General features: G+C 51.6%; 5 protein-coding genes across 5 annotated transcripts; 4 read left to right on the forward strand and 1 right to left on the reverse strand.

The window, feature by feature from the left end:
- Positions 1 to 4,027: 4,027 nt before the first annotated feature.
- GLOTRDRAFT_105852 (Aldo/keto reductase) lies at positions 4,028 to 5,773 on the forward strand (the record flags this gene model as incomplete). The annotated part of the gene is made up of 12 exons (XM_007867841.1): positions 4,028 to 4,064; positions 4,116 to 4,239; positions 4,295 to 4,331; positions 4,380 to 4,469; positions 4,526 to 4,697; positions 4,780 to 4,817; positions 4,887 to 4,962; positions 5,082 to 5,182; positions 5,231 to 5,388; positions 5,444 to 5,517; positions 5,579 to 5,635; positions 5,691 to 5,773. The coding sequence occupies 12 exons, from the start codon at positions 4,028 to 4,030 to the stop codon at positions 5,771 to 5,773; spliced, it is 1,047 nt and encodes a 348-aa protein (XP_007866032.1).
- A 558-nt stretch (positions 5,774 to 6,331) lies between these two features.
- On the forward strand, positions 6,332 to 8,556 carry GLOTRDRAFT_138709 (uncharacterized protein; the record flags this gene model as incomplete). The annotated part of the gene is made up of 7 exons (XM_007867842.1): positions 6,332 to 6,615; positions 6,742 to 7,280; positions 7,320 to 7,372; positions 7,427 to 7,483; positions 7,535 to 7,997; positions 8,058 to 8,203; positions 8,318 to 8,556. The coding sequence occupies 6 exons, from the start codon at positions 6,332 to 6,334 to the stop codon at positions 8,198 to 8,200; spliced, it is 1,539 nt and encodes a 512-aa protein (XP_007866033.1). The 3' UTR covers positions 8,201 to 8,203; positions 8,318 to 8,556.
- A 478-nt stretch (positions 8,557 to 9,034) lies between these two features.
- On the forward strand, positions 9,035 to 12,035 carry GLOTRDRAFT_99959 (aconitate hydratase). Its single transcript, XM_007867843.1, has 8 exons — positions 9,035 to 9,259; positions 9,318 to 9,426; positions 9,479 to 9,508; positions 9,564 to 9,987; positions 10,040 to 10,323; positions 10,377 to 11,133; positions 11,189 to 11,733; positions 11,789 to 12,035. Exons 1-8 carry the CDS (start codon positions 9,087 to 9,089, stop codon positions 11,819 to 11,821), a joined length of 2,355 nt encoding a protein of 784 aa, XP_007866034.1. The 5' UTR covers positions 9,035 to 9,086; the 3' UTR covers positions 11,822 to 12,035.
- Positions 12,036 to 12,337: 302 nt separating this feature from the next.
- On the reverse strand, positions 12,338 to 12,992 carry GLOTRDRAFT_93527 (uncharacterized protein; the record flags this gene model as incomplete). The annotated part of the gene is made up of 2 exons (XM_007867844.1): positions 12,338 to 12,513; positions 12,560 to 12,992. The coding sequence occupies 2 exons, from the start codon at positions 12,990 to 12,992 to the stop codon at positions 12,338 to 12,340; spliced, it is 609 nt and encodes a 202-aa protein (XP_007866035.1).
- A 708-nt stretch (positions 12,993 to 13,700) lies between these two features.
- GLOTRDRAFT_93528 (uncharacterized protein) lies at positions 13,701 to 15,827 on the forward strand (the record flags this gene model as incomplete). Its single annotated transcript, XM_007867845.1, has 1 exon — positions 13,701 to 15,827. The coding sequence occupies one exon, from the start codon at positions 13,701 to 13,703 to the stop codon at positions 15,825 to 15,827; it is 2,127 nt and encodes a 708-aa protein (XP_007866036.1).
- Between the last annotated feature and the right edge of the window lie 2,916 nt (positions 15,828 to 18,743).

Consider the following 18,743-nt stretch of genomic DNA (forward strand, 5'->3'; position numbering starts at 1 on the left):
TGGGGAGGCGCAATTCCGGGTCGCGCGGCGAGTTGTTTGCATCTGTTTGGACTCTGCAAGAAAGTGGTCGCAAATCCCCCGCCTTCATAGAGCCTTCCGCATGTCGAAATCACGCATATAAAATGTACCAGCAGGGATGTCATGATACAGAAGATGCAACGTTGGTTTTGAATTTCTGATTTTCCCAATATCAAGTTCATTCGATAGAGGTAACGAGACTGCAAGTACATTTAACAAAAATGTACAACCAACGTTGCATCCGCTCGTTGATATAGATTAACTTTTATGAATCAAGTGACGCGTGAATGTGAACCTTAGGGCCTGTTCGGTTGCGCGGGTAGGGTAGGGTAGGGTAGGGTTAAAGTGCACAGATTAGGAAATTTGTGGCGTTTCAGATACAACCAAGGAAATTTCCCATTCGCAGGTCTCGCAGAACGTGTTCGGTGGACTCAAGTCTAGCCCCAGGTCTGTCACCAGAGTGACCGCACCTGCATGGGCGTCTGTGCACGATGCCGGTAAGCCGAGCTTGACCGGTCAGTTTTAGATTATTTGGCCAATCAGCAGAGCTGGCCATTGCCGAAGAACCATTGCGCTGCTCAAATGAGGAATAGACGCACGTGGGTTTGAGCTCCAGACTTGAAGAAGCAGGATCCATCCATAAATAGCGCATGTCACACTCTGTGACTCAGGGTGAGAATAGATGCCACTGGGACCGCTGGGAAACTGAGGACCAAGCTAACCCTACCCTACCCTACCCTACCCGCGCAACCGAACAGGCCCTTAGGTTTTCTGGCAGTAAAGAGCAATTAACGACGCGTCCGAACGCGTCGCGGACGTGACAAGCTGTGACACCATCGCAAAAAGTGTCACACCAAATATCCTGGTCACTGTCTGGGCTCTCCTGCCGCAGCAGAAGCATGTCCCTTCCCCTATGTTAGAACTGTGAAATCAACATAGTACATGAGATATATATTCAGCCTTTTACAGCTGTGATCCAGTACTTGCTTTGTCTATTAATTACATTAATTACACAGATTTGTGCTTCCTGGAAATCAAGCTCATCTGTATCAAGGATAGGGAATGCACCCACTGGTGTGCACATAGATATGTTCCAAATGTTTCTAAAGAGCAATACATAACTTCCCTATGCACTCCTTTGCCGATGATAAGCCTCAGGATCATCTGACCCCCGAAAATGCGGACTCAGCACATCGTACAAGCCCTCCGGAGCTTATTCGACACAGCACTCACACGCCACTAGGCTTCTATGGGCTCTAAAGAACTGCTCTATTTAGCTCCGGACTTCCTAGCATCCTCGAGGCGTACACGGACCCATTCCGCGATTTATCTCCGCAAACAGGAGCTCCGGAGCGACTTAACCAACGCAACTTCTAGATGAATTAGCTCCGGGGCCGTGGACGCTTCTATCGAGGGGCGTCGTCCTCATGCCCAACCTCCAACACTCACTCCCTCTCGTTTCCATCAAACTACCGAAGGTGCGGACGCATATGAGTCACCATGAGGCCAGCATCTGTCAGCAAGCGGCCGGAGGTAATTAGCACATGATCGGCACATCACGCGGAGTGATGGGACCTCTTAGGGCAGGTGGCGGAGCGTCGAGGCGCCCTCTAGGGGCTGGGACGAGCAAGTGGGAGTGCAAGAGAGTCGTATGGTGTATGGTATAACGGCGGCAAGTGCTGAGCAATCCTGTGGGTAGCGGCGTTTATTTGTTATTTATCTCCGGACGGTCGCAAAGCCATTCCTGTAGTATAAATTGTACAAAGTAGCGTACAGAAAAACAAGTTTCGACTTCACCATCTCAGAGAATTAGCGTTACGATCTCAGCGACCTGAGGAGTTCGAAAGCGTCGAACTTAGCGAATTATAACCGATCCTAGCTTTGCCAATAGGCCTGACTCGTCGAGTGAATTATCTCCGCCATTGATTCAATTAGCTCCGGTGAGTCTCACATAGCGAAATAAAATTAAACAAGTCTTTCTAGCGTTTCCTACTCCCGTGGGCCCGAACCTACACTCAGTTACGTGGTTTGCGACTTTGTTTGCGACTTTGTTTGCGACTTTTCGGAGATAAATACTCCGGAGCGTCCATTAGTGTTTGTTTCAGGCGTCAAGGTTTTTGTTTTATTTTTCTAGGTCTTCCTACGGACTACCCTACGGCGTCTTACTCCTCCTTTCCCCCTCGAACTATTAAATACCCCTCAGTTGTCTCGGACCACCTTCACCCATATCACGGGGTTTAGGTTTATTTCCTTTGGTCCTTGGTGATTGTTGTGTGTCAGTGCATATCACCGACCTCAGTGAAATTGACCATCATTTCATCCCAATGGTGGTCAGCTCAGGAATAAGAAGAGACAGACATGCTTATATCTACTACAGTCTGTAATGGTAGAATACCCTTCTTGCTGGTTTACAATAGTGATATACATTGCTGATGCATGCATAAGGTGAGAATGGAGCAGAGGAATGCACAAGAAAACGAGGGGATACTTGCGACCACCTTTCAGCCACAATCTGCTGACAAATCAACTCGCACCGGAACCGAGCGTTGTGCCTCCCCAGTGATACAAGGGAGAGAGGGGATTGGCGATGAAGTCGAACTGCGGCGCGCTTTTAAGTCAAGTTCAAAGTCCGACATGTTGAACTTAGCACGTGAGGCGCCGGTGATTGCTTCGTTGCTAAGGGTATATATATAGAATGATAAGATAATCCTCGGGTAAGTGTATCTCAGCAGGCGCTTCGCTTATCATAGATACAAGTCTGGTATTCGGCTGGTAATGTGATTGTAGACGTGCTAAAATAACTGGAATATGCGCCAGCCACTACCAGCCGCGGGACAATTTGCTGATGTTCGACATTTCTTTTAATTCATGATTACTCAAGGAGCGCCGACGGCTGTCGGCAGCTTACCCCTCCTTTCAATTTGTGTATTAGTTGAGCTTGAGTACTACTTATTGCATAAAAATTACTGTGTCATAGCTTGTTGAGATTAATGCCTCAAGTTTTATGATCAAAAAATCCGCTTGTTGTTAATCGGGCTGAGTGAGCTTCGGGGTCCAGGAGGACCAGTGGCATATCCTGGGCAGCCCGAGAGATGTTCCGTTGCCCGAGACACACGTGATGCATACATGTGTACATTATCTGGATTGCATGGTTTCAAGTTCCATTCCATGTCTGCAGTTTCATTGCATGCAAATGCCGTGAAATTTCCACTTATAAGTGGCGGCAAAAGAACATAAAATACATGGAGTTTTAGTGAGCCCCAACTCCATACATTCCATCCCAGGTGGACTGCATAAATTATATCTAAGCAACCATGTACTGTGCTGATAAGTCTTTCAGGCCTACTAACGGACTCAAGAGTTGATTCGAGACAAGTCTCATTCCGTAGTGGCGGCGGTGGCGCCACTAAAGCCAGACATGGCACGCCGGGATGTGCCGGTCGGTCGAAAAGTGGTCCGCATATTGGGGATGCCAGAACCCCTCCCAAAGGAGGGGCATGTACTAGTAAGTATACGTGTGCCCCGTCCGGAATACCAGATGCGATGATATGGAGTGCTTCTTATATTGAGCTGAGGAGGAGGGGGGAGGACTGCCACCTGTCATCGTTCGGTGTTACGCGACTGGCGGTAGCCCACTAACCATCGCGCTCTTAATAGCAACCATTCAGGAGAGTGCTTGCATGAGCATATTCAGCCTCAAGCTAAGCTAGTGGCGGGCATTTTACATGAAATCGAAGTGAATGGTGCGCCGTCGTCATTGACTGAAGGAAATACATTGGTGTTGCTCTAACGTCGTCAGCGACTTCTTTCGAGGTATCCCGCTGAAGCTTAGCAATGACGTCGATAATACGTATCACCAGGGCATTAATAAACCATTATCGGCGCCAATGTAGTATCTACGAAGACCTTGATGACCGGCATCCCCGCATCGTTTGTTCGCCGGCCCAGTCTCCTGTTATTTAAAGCTGATACGTAGGTCTATCCCTCCGCATTAACGAGCCACCTTGATATGGTATCTTTCACTGACCCTCGTCGTGTTCCTTACGGTGGGTGCAGCCCAGGAAAGATACATAGCCCAATTCTGAAATAATCCTGAGTCCGTCTGGGACGCTCAGGCCTCAAGATTTCGAAGATCATTTTGGGTTGCATGTCGTATGGATCGTCGAAGTGGCAGCCGTGGGTCCTCGATGAGGAAGAGAGCTTGAAGCACATAAAATTCGCGTCAGTGTCTCAGTATTCTCACCGGTGAAGTCTTGCCCTGAACCGTGTACGCCAGATACGATCGCGGCATTCAAACTTTTGATACAGCCAATGTAAGTGTGTCTCATTGACTTTGCCTCTTAGCTTCGAGTATCCGGCAGGTCTACTCCAATGGCATGAGCGAAGTCGTTCTCGGGAAAGCCATCAAGAAGTATAACCTTCCCCGAGAAGAGATCGTTGTCATGACTAAGGTATGGCAACTCGAAGTTCGCTTTCCATGACCTTTTAGGTGACCGGTGTATAACAGATTCGCGGGGCAGTAGGTAAGACCGTAGACACATCCGCTTGGGCACTGTATCAAGCGGGCCCGGATAACGTTGGCTACCTGAATCAACACGGGCTCTCTCGCAAGCACATTTTCGATGCTGTCCAAGCCAGTTTGCAAAGGTTGCAGCTTGACTATATAGACGTTCTCCAATGTGATATTACCTGGATCCGCGCAGGGGACCGCTGCGAAAATCCCGGCGCTCTGCAATGCTCCTAGCTCTAACAAATCTTTAGGTCACCGGCTCGACTCTGACACTCCAATAGAAGAAACGGTGAGGGTTCATACGCCATATCCACGTTTCTCGGTGCAGATGTCGCTCACCATGTCTATTCACGAACAGATGCAAGCCCTTCATGACGTCGTCAAAGCTGGCTATGTCCGCTACATCGGCATGAGCTCTTGCTATGCATGGCAGTGTAAGTCATCACGGAACTACTCCAACCTACAGCATATTACTCAAACCACTATACAGTCCATATTATGCAGAGTAGGTACTGTTTGGTCAGTTACAAACCAGTGCTAATGGCTGGACCAGATTATGCCATCACGCACAACCTGACACCGTTCATTTCCATGCAAAACCAGTACAGCTTGGTCTACCGAGAAGAAGAGCGCGAGATGATGCCTACCTTGAAAGTTAGTCGCCAACCCTATGTACGAGTTTACGTTCTCTGATCAATATAGCATTTTGGGGTTGCCTCAATTCCGTGGTCTCCTCTTGCTCGGGGTGCTGTCGCCCGCCCTCTGTCCACAACGGAGAAGACGGCCAGGCAGGAGAGTGATGAGATGATGGCGGACCTGTACCTACAACTGGGAACTGGGAACAAACAGATCGTTGGACGGTGAGTCCGTCTGCGAGCCTCTCGTCTTCCCCATTCACTAACTTACTCTTAAAAGCGTCGAGGCGATCGCAAAGAAGCATGGCGCGACTATGGCTCAAGTGGCGTTGGCATGGGTTATGGCTAAGGACGGTTAGTCCCCGACCTTGCTATGCTTTCGTCGAAGCTGACAAAAACTCAAATTGCGACATAGTCGTAGCTGCACCTATCGTGGGAAGCACTTCTCTCGAGAAGTTGCAAGACCTGCTGGGTGGGTGTCTGATCTACGATGACAGCTCCGAACCACGCTCAATTACTTTATCTAGGTGCCCTTGACGTCAAACTCAATCAGGAGGACGTAGCTTTCCTTGAGGAGCCGTACAAGCCGATGGCCATCCTTGCTCACTAACAGATGATCAGCCATAACACCAGTCCTCTCCGGCCGCCGGCTGAGCCAGCAATCCTGTAAGTAGCCGGCACCTGACTGGATAGTCGCCGTGTGTTGAGCATGCAGGAGTCGGATGGTATTATAAGCGCTGCGTGTACATTCGAGCTGTAAGGTTATCAGAGTTGTTGCTAAAGTAAGACTTCCGGTGGGAGCCTTTCACAGAGTCATACGCATGGATGTTTTATGTTACACTACCAGTAAGAGCACTCGCCGCCGTCTCACCTGATGTCAGACCAAGACGACAGACACTCAGGCCGATCTCAGCTGTGGTGAGCACCGCAGTACTTGCTCTTGAATCATGTTGTGCCGTGCGAACCACAGATAGACCTCGAACAATAGTAGTAACCTGCCAACCGCGACCTCAGAAAGTATATCGATCCCGTTAAAAGTCTCAACGTAAGGAACGTCACTCGGTGCTTATATGGCATTGCACTGCGACCGCGTCCAACGTCACATGGAAGGCAAGGGTATCTTGCAGCCCATACATGTTGGATGGGCGCGAACGTTTACGCTAAGGAGATGTCTGGGCTGGGATACGGGCATGCACTCTGGGAACCCAACCCTGGCAAAGAGTATCATCGAGTGGAAACTGGCAACGTCGGCTTCATACGAGACGGATTCTTCCACCGTCTCTCCAACGACTTGTTGCCTGGGGACCATTCTTCACACAGATGGGGAGTGCCCGAATATTACGAGCCGTTACAACTACCGTTCCCGGACTACAAATGGGACAGACATCCACTGCGTGGCCACCTGCATTCTACAAGTGTCAAGGTGATCTCCGCGAACGTTAACGCAAGCGGGTGAGTTTCCCCTCCTTGCGTGCATTCAGAATTAATTTAGTATGAAGAGGGATGGTGGCGCCTGCTAGCACACGAGTAGCTTTTGGTTGCACAAAGGAGTCTGGGGCTGCACTAGTTCTTCCGAAGGAGGCAAGACGCGCACTTTGGGCGTTGGTTTCGCGAGTACTGTCTGAAGCATTATGCCTCGTGGCTCACATTTGCCAACGACACGCTCGGCTTCGACCTCGTCGTTTCGGACCACATTCTCGTCACGGGTCGTGACCTCACAACGCAGTGGGCAATGGTTGCGTTCGGTACCCCCGAACTCCAGGGTACACTTAGGCACGGTGTTTCTGTGCCAGAAATGATCACAGCCGAATTCGAGATCCACAGTGGATGGCAGACGAACATGACTGGCGGTGTGCAACATCAATATGGTCCACAGGCGTCGATACTGCTAGAGCCAGAAAGAGCCGCAGAGAGTTCAGAACCCAGACCAGACAGTACCAAGTGCGTCTTTCTGAGAGGCTACCGCATCAAAGAGAGAAGCTTTTTGACTCCCAAGACAATCAAAGCGGCCTCGTATCCACCAGACTTGGAACGCGAAGACAGACACCACGATTCAACATCTGCGCTCGAGCTAGGCGACGAAGCTGGCGTAGCACGACACATCTACAAGTACAAAGGTGAGGGTGAATGTGGGACCAGAGGTAGACATTGACGAGACGCGCTGAAGGACGTCAACCTTCTGGATCCGATCCTTGATCATATCCCGAAGGTGATGTCTACTCATACAGCGCCTGTATGCCAGCTGACGCCGTATATGATCTAGAATTCTGATGCCAGAGTGGCTGTGGCACACGACGAAGATTTATGGCCATACTTACATGTAAGTACCCAAGGAACTGGAGACTTCCGCGGCGGTTGAACTTATGTCTAGGGCCTTGTGATCCTTTCGCCGGACACTGTCGATATAGAAGTGGATCGAAACGGAGGTGAGATCTTGAAGAGTAGTTGGAGTAGCCTCAACAACAACAGCTGCACAGCCGGGCGCGTCCTGTCCAAACCAGCTTGCGTGGTGTTCCGCAGTCCGGTGACGCCACCCACATTCATGGAAAGCTTGGATACTCTGGCAGTACCACCACGTCCACTCACCTTGCGGCCATCACAAGCATCTTTGCGCCCACCCCCAAGGCGCGCCGCCTCAGAGTCTCTAAATCCACCAGACGAGTTGGGACGGTCGAAAGGCGCTTCAGAAACGAAGAGGCAGACAACTATCTCTCGGCCTCTATTCAATCTGGGCAAGTACTTGAAGCACAAATCTCTCCGGCGAGCGCCGTCACACGCGACTTTGGGTGAGAAGTCGCAGGTTCCAAACATAGGCGGGTATAATACGGGTGACGGTCAGGGTACCTCAGCTGCAGGGCAAGCCCGACAACGCGCTGACACCCTCAGGACAAAAGATCGCACAAGAAGAATTAGGAGATTGTCAACTATAGCAGACATACAGGAGAGAGGAGAAGGATTGAATTTACCGGAGGAATATCGGCTGGACTTACCTCCCCCATATGCTCTGGGTATACCGGAGCAGTACCGGTTGAGTTAGATAGTAAGTACGGTGAATATTCCCAACTTCGTCGTGTGGGATAGCAAGTAATCGACCTTGCTCTAGCTCTGCTTTCAGTGATTTGACGTTGTTATTTACCAGTCATGAACACGCTAGAGCCTCCCGAGCGGATCCTCATATGCACTCTGTATTCAGTCGATATCTCAGACGGTATTAGTACATGTGAACATTCAGTCCTCGAATCTACAGACCTTCATCAACCTTGACCATCACAATCGCGAGGAAATAGGGGGCCCACCCGCTGCTCGAGCCGCTTCAACGCAGCTCCGCGGACGCGGCAGAGCGATGCGGAGGCAATGCGGGTGAATTCTCCCAGAATAAACACATGCCCACAGAATGTCGGTTCAAAGATGTGCAGGACCGTGATGTATCCTTCCCATCGAAAAATTCCTGGTCTGCAGACCGCTGCCAGCAGCGTCGGCCGAGTTTAGCCACGACATTCTTGTCAGGACCGCACCTGCAGACACGCCGCGCTTGATAATACATGGGAGAGAACGTGGCTTAGAGTAGTCGTTCTTTCCCATAATTGCCTACCCGGTTTGTCAGAGTATGAAGGTACGAAACACGATTGTTTCTGAGGACTAGCTGAGCCAACGCGTATGTTCTGCGAAGAAGAGGATGGAAGGACGGAGAAAATTGGGAGTCTAAGTTAAGGCATTAAATAGTAAATAATAAATAATATCATTAATTTCATTGGTCGGAGACCGCGGCCGGCATCCGGACAAAAGAGTGACTTCTGATTGGCCCTCCGGCTATTCAATCACGAGGACTGACCGAATAAATTTGGCAGGCGTTCGCACCCGGGAAATGCCGAACCCCCCTTTCCTCCTGAATTCCATCATCGACGTCGACGTCGTCCTCGACGATGTTCAACCTATCGACGCGCACCGCGAATGCGCTGCGGCGGTTGGCCGCGGGCATGGCCACCGCCGTTGAGCCCCGCATTGGCGACACCAAGGTCGCCATGTCGCTCTTCGAGAAGGATGCCTACATCAACTATCAGCGGATTGAGGACAACCTGAAGGTCGTTCGCGAACGGTGAGTGCGCGTTTTCGACGAGTCGGAGCATTCAGAGGACTTACTGATGATTTTGCAGTCTTCGGAGACCGCTGACGATGTCGGAAAAAATCTTGTACGGGCATCTTGACGATCCCCACACGCAAGATATCGTGCGGGGGACTTCATATCTGAAGCTGCGTCCGGACGTGAGTGGTTGTAGTCTACATGGCTTCAGTATTCCCCTAACAGTTTTTGCAGCGTGTCGCTTGTCAGGACGCCACGGCTCAGGTATGTAAATGGATCGTATTTCTCGCTATCTCATATCTGACGTCATGCGGGGTAGATGGCTCTCCTCCAATTCATGTCGTCTGGAATGGACACCGCGGCTGTTCCGACGACCGTGCACTGCGACCACTTGATTGAGGCCCAGGTCGGTGGTCCCAAGGATCTTGCGCGTGCTGTGAAGAATAACAAGGAGGTGTACGACTTCTTGGCGACCGCCACCGCCAAGTACGGTCTCGGTTTTTGGCGGCCTGGGTCTGGTATCATCCACCAAATCATCCTCGAAAATTATGCCTTCCCCGGTGGTCTCATGATTGGTACCGACTCGCACACGCCCAATGCTGGCGGTTTGAACATGCTGGCTATCGGTGTAGGCGGTGCGGACGCTGTCGACGTTATGGCGGATCTTCCTTGGGAGCTCAAGTGCCCCAAGGTCATTGGTGTTAACTTGACTGGTAAACTTTCAGGCTGGACAGCTCCCAAGGGTGAGTCAGGTCGCTTGTATTCACCTCGACCTCATCGCTTACTCTATTTCAGACGTTATCCTCAAGGTTGCTGGCATCCTCACTGTCAAGGGTGGAACCGGTGCTATTGTCGAGTACAAGGGCCCTGGTGTCGAATCACTGTCTTGCACGGGTATGGCCACGGTTTGCAACATGGGTGCTGAGATTGGTGCAACGACGTCCGTCTTCCCCTTCAACCACCGTATGGTCGACTACTTGAATGCCACCAAGCGTCCGGAGATTGCCAAATATGCTCAGCGGTTCGCACCTAACCTGCAGGCTGACGAGGGCGCCGAGTACGACGAGCACATCGAGATTGTAAGTGAATCTCCGAAGTGTTACCGGGAGTATACACTGACGTTCCCGCGTAGAACCTGTCTGAGCTTGAGCCTCACATCAACGGTCCTTTCACCCCCGACCTGGCTACCCCTGTCTCCAAGTTCAAGGAGGAAGTGAAGAAGAACGGTTGGCCTGAGGAACTCAAGGTTGCTCTCATCGGTTCTTGCACCAACTCCTCGTACGAGGACATGTCCCGCGCTGCTTCTATCGCCAAGGAGGCGGCCGATCACGGTCTCCAGACCAAGTCCAAGTTCACTATCACTCCCGGCTCCGAGCAGGTTCGCGCTACTATCGAGCGTGACGGTCAGATCGGCATCTTCGAGAAGGTCGGCGGTCTCGTCTTGGCTAATGCGTGCGGCCCCTGCATCGGTCAGTGGGACCGTCAGGACGTCAAGAAGGGCGAGCCCAACTCGATCATCACCTCGTACAACCGTAACTTCACTGGCCGTAACGATGCTAACCCCGCCACCCATGCTTTCGTTGCCTCCCCCGATATCGTCACCGCTTTCGCTTTCGCTGGCCAGCTCACGTTCAACCCCTTGACTGACACGCTCAAGGGTGCTGATGGCAAGGAGTTCAAGTTCTCTGATCCCTCTGGCTTCGAGCTTCCTCCTCGCGGCTACGACCCTGGACAGAACACCTTCCAGGCTCCCCCGGCTGATCGTGCCTCCGTTCAGGTTGCCGTTGACCCCAAGAGTGACCGTTTGCAGCTGTTAAAGCCCTTCGCTCCTTGGGATGGCAAGACCCCCACCGATCTCCCTATTCTCATCAAGGTCAAGGGCAAGTGCAGTAAGTATCACCTTCTTTGGATCTTAAGTATTGTCCTTGCTGAATGCTTGTGTAGCGACTGACCACATCTCGGCTGGTGGCCCCTGGCTCAAGTACCGTGGACACCTCGAGAACATCTCCAAGAATTGCTTGATTGGTGCCATCAACGCCGAGAACGGCGAGGCTAACAAGGTTAAGAACCAGATCACTGGCGAATACGGCCCCGTCCCCCAGACTGCTGAGTACTACCGCGACCACGGCATCAAGTGGGTCGTCATCGGTGACCACAACTACGGTGAGGGTTCGTCCCGTGAGCACGCCGCTCTCGAGCCCCGCTTCCTCGGCGGTCTGGCTATTATCACCCGGTCCTTCGCCCGTATCCACGAGACGAACTTGAAGAAGCAGGGAATGCTTGCCCTGACCTTCGTTGATCCCGCCGACTACGACAAGATCCGCCCCAGCGACAAGGTCGATATCTTGGGCCTGGAGAGCTTCGCGCCTGGCAAGAACCTGACGCTTCGTGTGAAGCACGAGGATGGCTCGCAGGAGGAGATCCCTCTCGCGCACTCGTTCAACGAGGGCCAGATTGAGTGGTTCAAGGCTGGTTCAGCTCTGAACTTGGTGAGTGCTTGCTACGGTCGCTGTCATTGACGCCAATACTGATTTGACCGTGCAGATGGCGAAGAAGCGCGCCGACGCTACGGCATAGAGCGCTAGTTAGTACGTGATGGGTGGATGGATGGGGTATCCTGTCATGAGCTAATGTCTGACGCTTCTCTCATTGTGTTCCGCTGATTCATCAATCTCTTATAATGTAGTCTATTAGCTGTCCTGTTTTCTTTCGTGTTCCTGTGTAATGAGTATGCAATGACATTGCAAATTACTAAATGCGGATAGGATATTACGGTCTGCGTCGGACAAGCCTTTCGGAGTTGCTCCTTGATATGCTGCCATCACCAAGATAGCCCTGGTGAGGGGAGTGAATGAATTATGCACTGCACATCGCCCACCCATATAGCTGCAGCGTCGGTGAAACGTGCAACGTGCAAGTCGTGATGCCCCGTCGAAGATGCAAAAGCGGATTGTCTTTAGGACACTGGCTTGGTGGTGTTGGAGACGGGAGGAATGGAAACGGAATATATTGAAAGCTCACTAGTTCGAGTACTAAGTAACGGAATGCTTGCGTTCTATCCTTATGCTGCATTGGCGCCTCAACGAGAGATCTTCACCAGTCGGCAGGCATAGACCAGGAATCCGACAGAATATCCATGGCGTCCTCGTAGAATGCCGCTTGTTTGGCAAGGATGCTCTTGTCTGGCTCGTCCTGCCTGAAAAGACATTCCCAGCCTGATCCATAAACGAAGGCCACACGCATGGCAGAGCCCACAGCACTAGCTCGTCCTGTCCGGAATTAGCACTGATCTCACATGCGAGGCATGGTGCTCACCAGAACGTGTCCTGACTCCGGCGAGAGTAGGCCCTTCAATGAAATTGACCCAAGCGAAGGTTGGAGCGTAAAGCCCGCTGACCTCGAGGCGGAACTTGACTTTGAGTATTCCATCGAGTGCATCATTGCACAGAGATGTCTGGAAGAATTCGGGGAAACTAGTTTCAGTGTCGAAAGGGCCCCAGCTACTCTTGATCTCTTCCGGTGTATTTTGTGGCTTGATTGCTTTCCACCTGTAATGCGTTCGAACGAAGATGACATCGACGCCGCCTGCCACCATCGCCTCGACTGTCAGGTCCCGCCAATTGCGTGCAAGCGTTCGCACAACTTCAGCAGGGTCTGAAGGGTAGTCGAGGTGGGATTGCTTCGCCCACCAAAGGATTTCGTGCACAGTGAATATATATCCACCCCACCATTCCGTTGGGAGTCCCATAATTGCACTTCAACTCGGTAAGTACAGGATCGAAGACAGAAATAATATGTACAATGTACTCACAACTGGCACGGCGGTTGGGGAGGAAGTAAGCTGGGTGATAGGAGGGGCGTGAAGTCAAGCCTGTGGCTTGATACGCGTCTGAATGACCGCGTTATGTGCGACTGAGGGCGCGAGTGTCACATGACGCTCAGTCATGCCACAGTCCCTTTGTCTCATTGAGTTGTCGCCACTTAAGCTTAGGATGTCACGTCGCGGACTATCACCGCTCTCAGGACATCCAGAATAAAGACGCGTTGGGGCATGATGCCATGACCTGTACTCCGCGAGATGGAGGTACGCAGCAAAATAGAGGACTGTCGAGCGGAATCATGGCCAGCTCCAGGCAGTGATGGGTAGTGGATCCTCGCGTATTCCAGGCAAATCGCGCGTCCTTCATAGAGTGATGCTGATGACGACCGGAACTCGGCGGTCAATATTCCAATCCATGACCTTGACATGAAGACGGACTGATCGGAGCGGGAGGGCGGACTAGGCATAACCGCCCGAGACCAGGCCGAATTCCAATTTCTTGACCCATAAGACGGACGTCCGAACACGCTATCCCCTGTTCACTGTTCCAAGACTCGTCAAGCAGACATCCTTGCTCTCTCGGACTGGTATCCTCTCCCTTCATCCTGGCGCCCGGCGCGCATATCCAAGCATACGATGCGATTATCCTGCCCTCGGTCGCACTATGGTTTCATCCTTCGCCACTCTCTGTTCGGAAGGAACCCAGAGCCTGCCAGTGATACCGGAAGCATAATTATCTTCGGTCCTGACGGCCAGGCATCCGTCGTTTCTCCTGAAGATGTCGGCGGCAACGCTCCGTCGGACTCTCAGGCAGGTATTCCGCAAGCAATTCAGGAGCCTCAGGACCAAACAGGCGGTGCAGCACCGCAAGTGAATACAACCCCAGCGGGTGGGCCAACGTCCGAAGCTATACCGACTCCTGTGGCAACGTCAGTTGTTCCAGAGTCGATGACAACAGGAACATACGCGACAACATCCGTTGCTTCTCACGTATCCTCGGCGCTTTCAGAGTCTGTCGTCCCGTCGAGCGGAACTTCAGTCTCACAAGCAGCATCAACGTCTGCAATCATATCGACCAGCTCTCTGGTATCGTCGACTCCCGCACTACCCCTCAGTACTTCTTCTGTTGTCTTGGCGATCCCAAGTTCCTCATCTACGCCGTCCGCGGCGGCGTTCACTTCAGCCAGCTCAAGCAACAATGACTCTCTCTACATCGGGATTGCCTTGGGATGCATCGCGGGCTCGGGTGTCATCATTGCCTTCGTAGCCTGGCTCTTGCGCATGCGCTCGCACAGGAGGCGGCGCAGACTCGAGGCCGAATCACCATATCTCTGGCAGAACCGAGATCGGAAAGACAGCTTTCTCGATGCAGGCTACTCGAGCAAGGAGGACTATCTCGGACCAGGATATTCTTCGGCGATGCAAGAGGGCGATTACAGCGCCTACGACCAGCATCTACAGCCGCCTCCCGGGATTCATCTCAATGGCGACTCCTACCCGGCCGATATCCTCGACTCGTATTCGTCAAACAACAGTCCACTGCAGCCGAGCGTCCTCAGCGCGCACGATCGAACACCTCTCCAAGTAGCCAATTTGATGCCAGGGGACGTGTTCCTCTCGTCAGATGAAGCCAGCCGGCCGGGAACATCGCTGGCAATGCTGCAGACACCTTCAGCGGATCCTTTCAGCACCCCGCGGCAGCCCACCTTCAATGATAAACCAAGATTCCTCGGGCTCAAGGACGGCGGGCTCGATGTTCCCTGGGCACCGAGCAGAGGCAGGATGGCAAGTGGCAACGCGCCACCTGGGGATCTAGAGAAGGGAATCGCTGAGAAAAATGAGGAAGACTCTTGGGAGCCGTTGCCGTATCCTGGGGAAGGACAAGGGCTTGACACGGGACAGCCAACAAACGTAGGCGAGGACAAGCCGACGGCAGGGACCAATGTCGAAGCTTGGACGGCGTCATTGAGGGCTAATCTCGCGAGCGTGCTCAACATGGCTGGCGGATATCTGTCTACGAACGCAAGTGAGACTCAAAGTCAAGACAAGTTCACGACCATGCCCTCTCGGAGCAAGCGTCGGTCCAGCCAGCGACTGCCCGGCGCCTCGTTGACTAGGGAGAGCACCAACCGCACTACCACGTCGAACCTGTATACTCTGGAAGAGGTCGAAGAGGGCACTGGGGTCGTTCACATACGGGGGGTCGAGACGCCGAAGCCGCTCACTCGACCTCTTACCATAACTAAACGACCGGAGTCGGCGATGGTCAAGTCGCGCCAAAGGGCACAGCTGTGCGTGCCGCCGTCCGGAACGGTGACGCGGGCGAGCAGCGTTTACTCGACAGCGTCTGCTACTTCGTCGGTGTTTGAGACAGGGTCTCGGGCTCCGCGTCTGCCGAGTATACCGCCATTGTCGAGGGCCATCAGTATCAGGACGCAGAGGGGACCTCAGGATACCAGCAGGGAGGGGTCCGCAAGTCGGGAGAGCATCTTCAGGAAAGAGTCCAGGCAACAAGCAAGACCAAAGATATTGACGAGGTTGACCTCGAATTGCTCCGCGACCTCGGTTGGATCAGACATGTCTAGGTTATCGACTGCACAGGATAGGCTCACGGACGAGGAGAAGATGGTACAGCAGGCACTGCGGGACAGGAGGAAGAAGATGATGAACATGGGCGCTGGTCGGGGCGGCCCTGCAGCATTTCGCATGACAAGTGTAAGAACGAATAGCAGCAGACGTTCTCGCAGTAGAGGGAGGCTGTAATAGACGGCATGTGTACAATAGTGTCAGCGTCACTCCCTGCAATCCATTACATTGGAGTGCGCACCTCAGAGTGGGGGATAACATCCTTTGTTGTATCCCAAGGACAACTGACATCAACGTACACCGTTCGTATCACATAAAACTGAAGAAATCAACGCGACGTTCACGACATTATCGGCAGAGTTACGCGCTGATCATGACGGCCAGCGATCCTTGCACTTCGGGAGTTACACTCTTTTGGGCCTAGCAAAAGATTGTACGGTAGGGATATATGAAAGATTGGCTTTTGGGGCTGACAAAAGATAATCTTTATTGAGAATTTCGAAGCTTGTAATATATATTTTCAGCCAGTATTATCTTTGTTGATACATTATAATTAAATCTTTTATATTCCCTTCTGACACTGGAGGATTTGTAATCTTTAGGGCCGGGCAGAAGGTTGTATGAAAGGGCATCCCACTGCCTCTAATTGGCTGGGAATTCTCCTTCATGCAACCTTCTGCCTGGCCCTAAAGATTACAAATCCTCCAGTGTCAGAAGGGAATATAAAAGATTTAATTATAATGTATCAACAAAGATAATACTGGCTGAAAATATATATTACAAGCTTCGAAATTCTCAATAAAGATTATCTTTTGTCAGCCCCAAAAGCCAATCTTTCATATATCCCTACCGTACAATCTTTTGCTAGGCCCAAAAGAGTGTAACTCCGAAAGTGTTGTATCTCATTCACATTGAAGTTCGGTATACGGAATATTCCAGCCGCTTGCAGATCGTTAGGCCATCACTTCAGAAAGTTACATATAGTCGGAGTGTGTCGGTTATGGTGCCAGGGACGTCCCAGGAATTAAAAGAAGTCCAAATGGTCTGATATTGGGGCCTCGGGGAATTCTCCTCTCTGACATGCACTGTGAGGCAGGTCGTGATAGTCATGACATCAACAGCTCCGACTAGCAGAGCTAGTCAGGGACGGGTGACCAGCGCTAGATGCACCCCGTAAATCAGCTCCAGGTGACATGTGGCTAGCACCGCTTACCGCGAGGTTCACGAGCTGAGATAGTCAATGGGATAGCTATGACTGTCTAGTGGTGAATAGCTGGACTTGTGCCCACACGACCAGTGTTATCCACATCTGCCTATTGGAACTACTTCCACCCTTACTAGGTCAGACTTCCTGTACTATTTGGTGCTACAGGTAGTTCATGTACCTGGAACCTATATATCCATCCTTATATCCAGACTGACATAAATAGCTATAAATATTCGAGACACAATTACAGAACATGTTGCCATTTGAGCACCCATACTCGCAGTGTACCTCTCCTCTCCGATAACATGAGGCTCCTTGTCTAGACCACGACCGGGTCAGAGTGCACTGTCGCAAGGTGCCTGTTGCCCCAGCGGACCATATATGTGCATAGTCCCGAACCTAGACCATAAACATTAGATGCTACCTGGAGCTGGAGAGGAGGCGACACACTGACACCCCAGTCCTGGTACTATAATTCAGTTCTTGTCAGCACTGACCTCCCCTCATACTTCTATGTCACCTTGCAAATGTATTTGCAGATTGCACGCATATATGCCTATATCTCCACATTTAAGCCTATCCGCAGTCAAACCAACTGCGAGATTAGTTAGGAAGGCGGGGGGTTTGCATCGCGTCGACGTACAAATTTGCCAAGAGGCACCACAGGTAGCCCGAGCATATAGCTCTATGTCGGCCCCACATTACCGTAGTCCGGATGTACCTCCGAGTCAGCCAGCGACGCCACACGAAGTGCCACCACCGTCTGTTGGAACCTCCGAGCTGACTCAAGTAAGCCGGACATCCACTTCAAGAACGTAAGGCAGTGCTCACTATCGGGGTGTTGTGGCCATTGTCCTAACTGCTGACATCCAGCGTCGACCCCAGCGACTCCATATGCCTCATTTTCGTTGGGTAACTCAGGCTTGTAGGCTGCCGCCGCATTAAGAGAGTAGATGTTGAAGAGTAGTCGCGAGACGTAGGAAGCGTGAGAAGCAGGAGAGCGAGGAGGGGCGAATGAAGGGAGAGGAGAGCAGGGGAGCGAGAGGAGTGAGGAAGAGAGAGAGGTACGAGACGACTACGGCTTAAGTGCGCACCAGCGGTGTTTCGAACTCAGCTAGCTAGCCAGAAACTAAACTCGGGCGAGTTTATGAAATATAGTTCAAGTGAATACTTGCGAGAGTTGGCGTGGAACGACTGTACTGGCCTATCCCGGTTAGATAGACATAGGTAGACCTAGTCGTGGTGAAAGATAAATGAGCTTGATGCGTACGCGACTTGCTCACGTGGTCAGACCTAATTACAAGATGGCTACCTAAATTAGTCAATACAGACATCTATCGCTGACTTCGGCCGTAGAGTTAGAGCTGGTCACTGCTAGTCAGGGCCTGACTAAGAGGCTCTGCCGCACAGTGATGGTCCGACTGTAAATGATTTTCAGGAAATGGGCCCTTCGAACTGCAAATGGCTGTCACGGCATCCATATCATGGCATATTACCTAGGCTTGATACCAGCCACTTCCCAATTCAAGCTCCGCTCGTAATACTCACTACACTGCGAAGCAGCTGGGCACTTTTGCTACTTTGCCCTCCGATAAACACGACCAAATACGCCCATATCAGGCAGGTAAATCACGTGAGCCGGGCCTCCGGCGTCGACTACCAAATTGAGAAGCACCCATGTAAATTTGCCTTGCTGTGCAGTACATAATTACTGAATAGCGCTGCATATTTATTCCCTCGTAGTCTAATGGTTAAAGTGTTAGTGATTTATGCTGTGGATGAGAGTTCATGGTGTGGTGGTGCATTTTATATTTATATGTCTTTTTCTGTCTTCCATTGTCGAGAGTCCATCAGAATACGCTCATCTCTCTTAGATGAAGAAGCAG

Source organism: Gloeophyllum trabeum (genome assembly GCF_000344685.1).
Source record: "Gloeophyllum trabeum ATCC 11539 unplaced genomic scaffold GLOTRscaffold_00006, whole genome shotgun sequence".
Lineage (NCBI taxonomy): Eukaryota > Fungi > Basidiomycota > Agaricomycetes > Gloeophyllales > Gloeophyllaceae > Gloeophyllum > Gloeophyllum trabeum.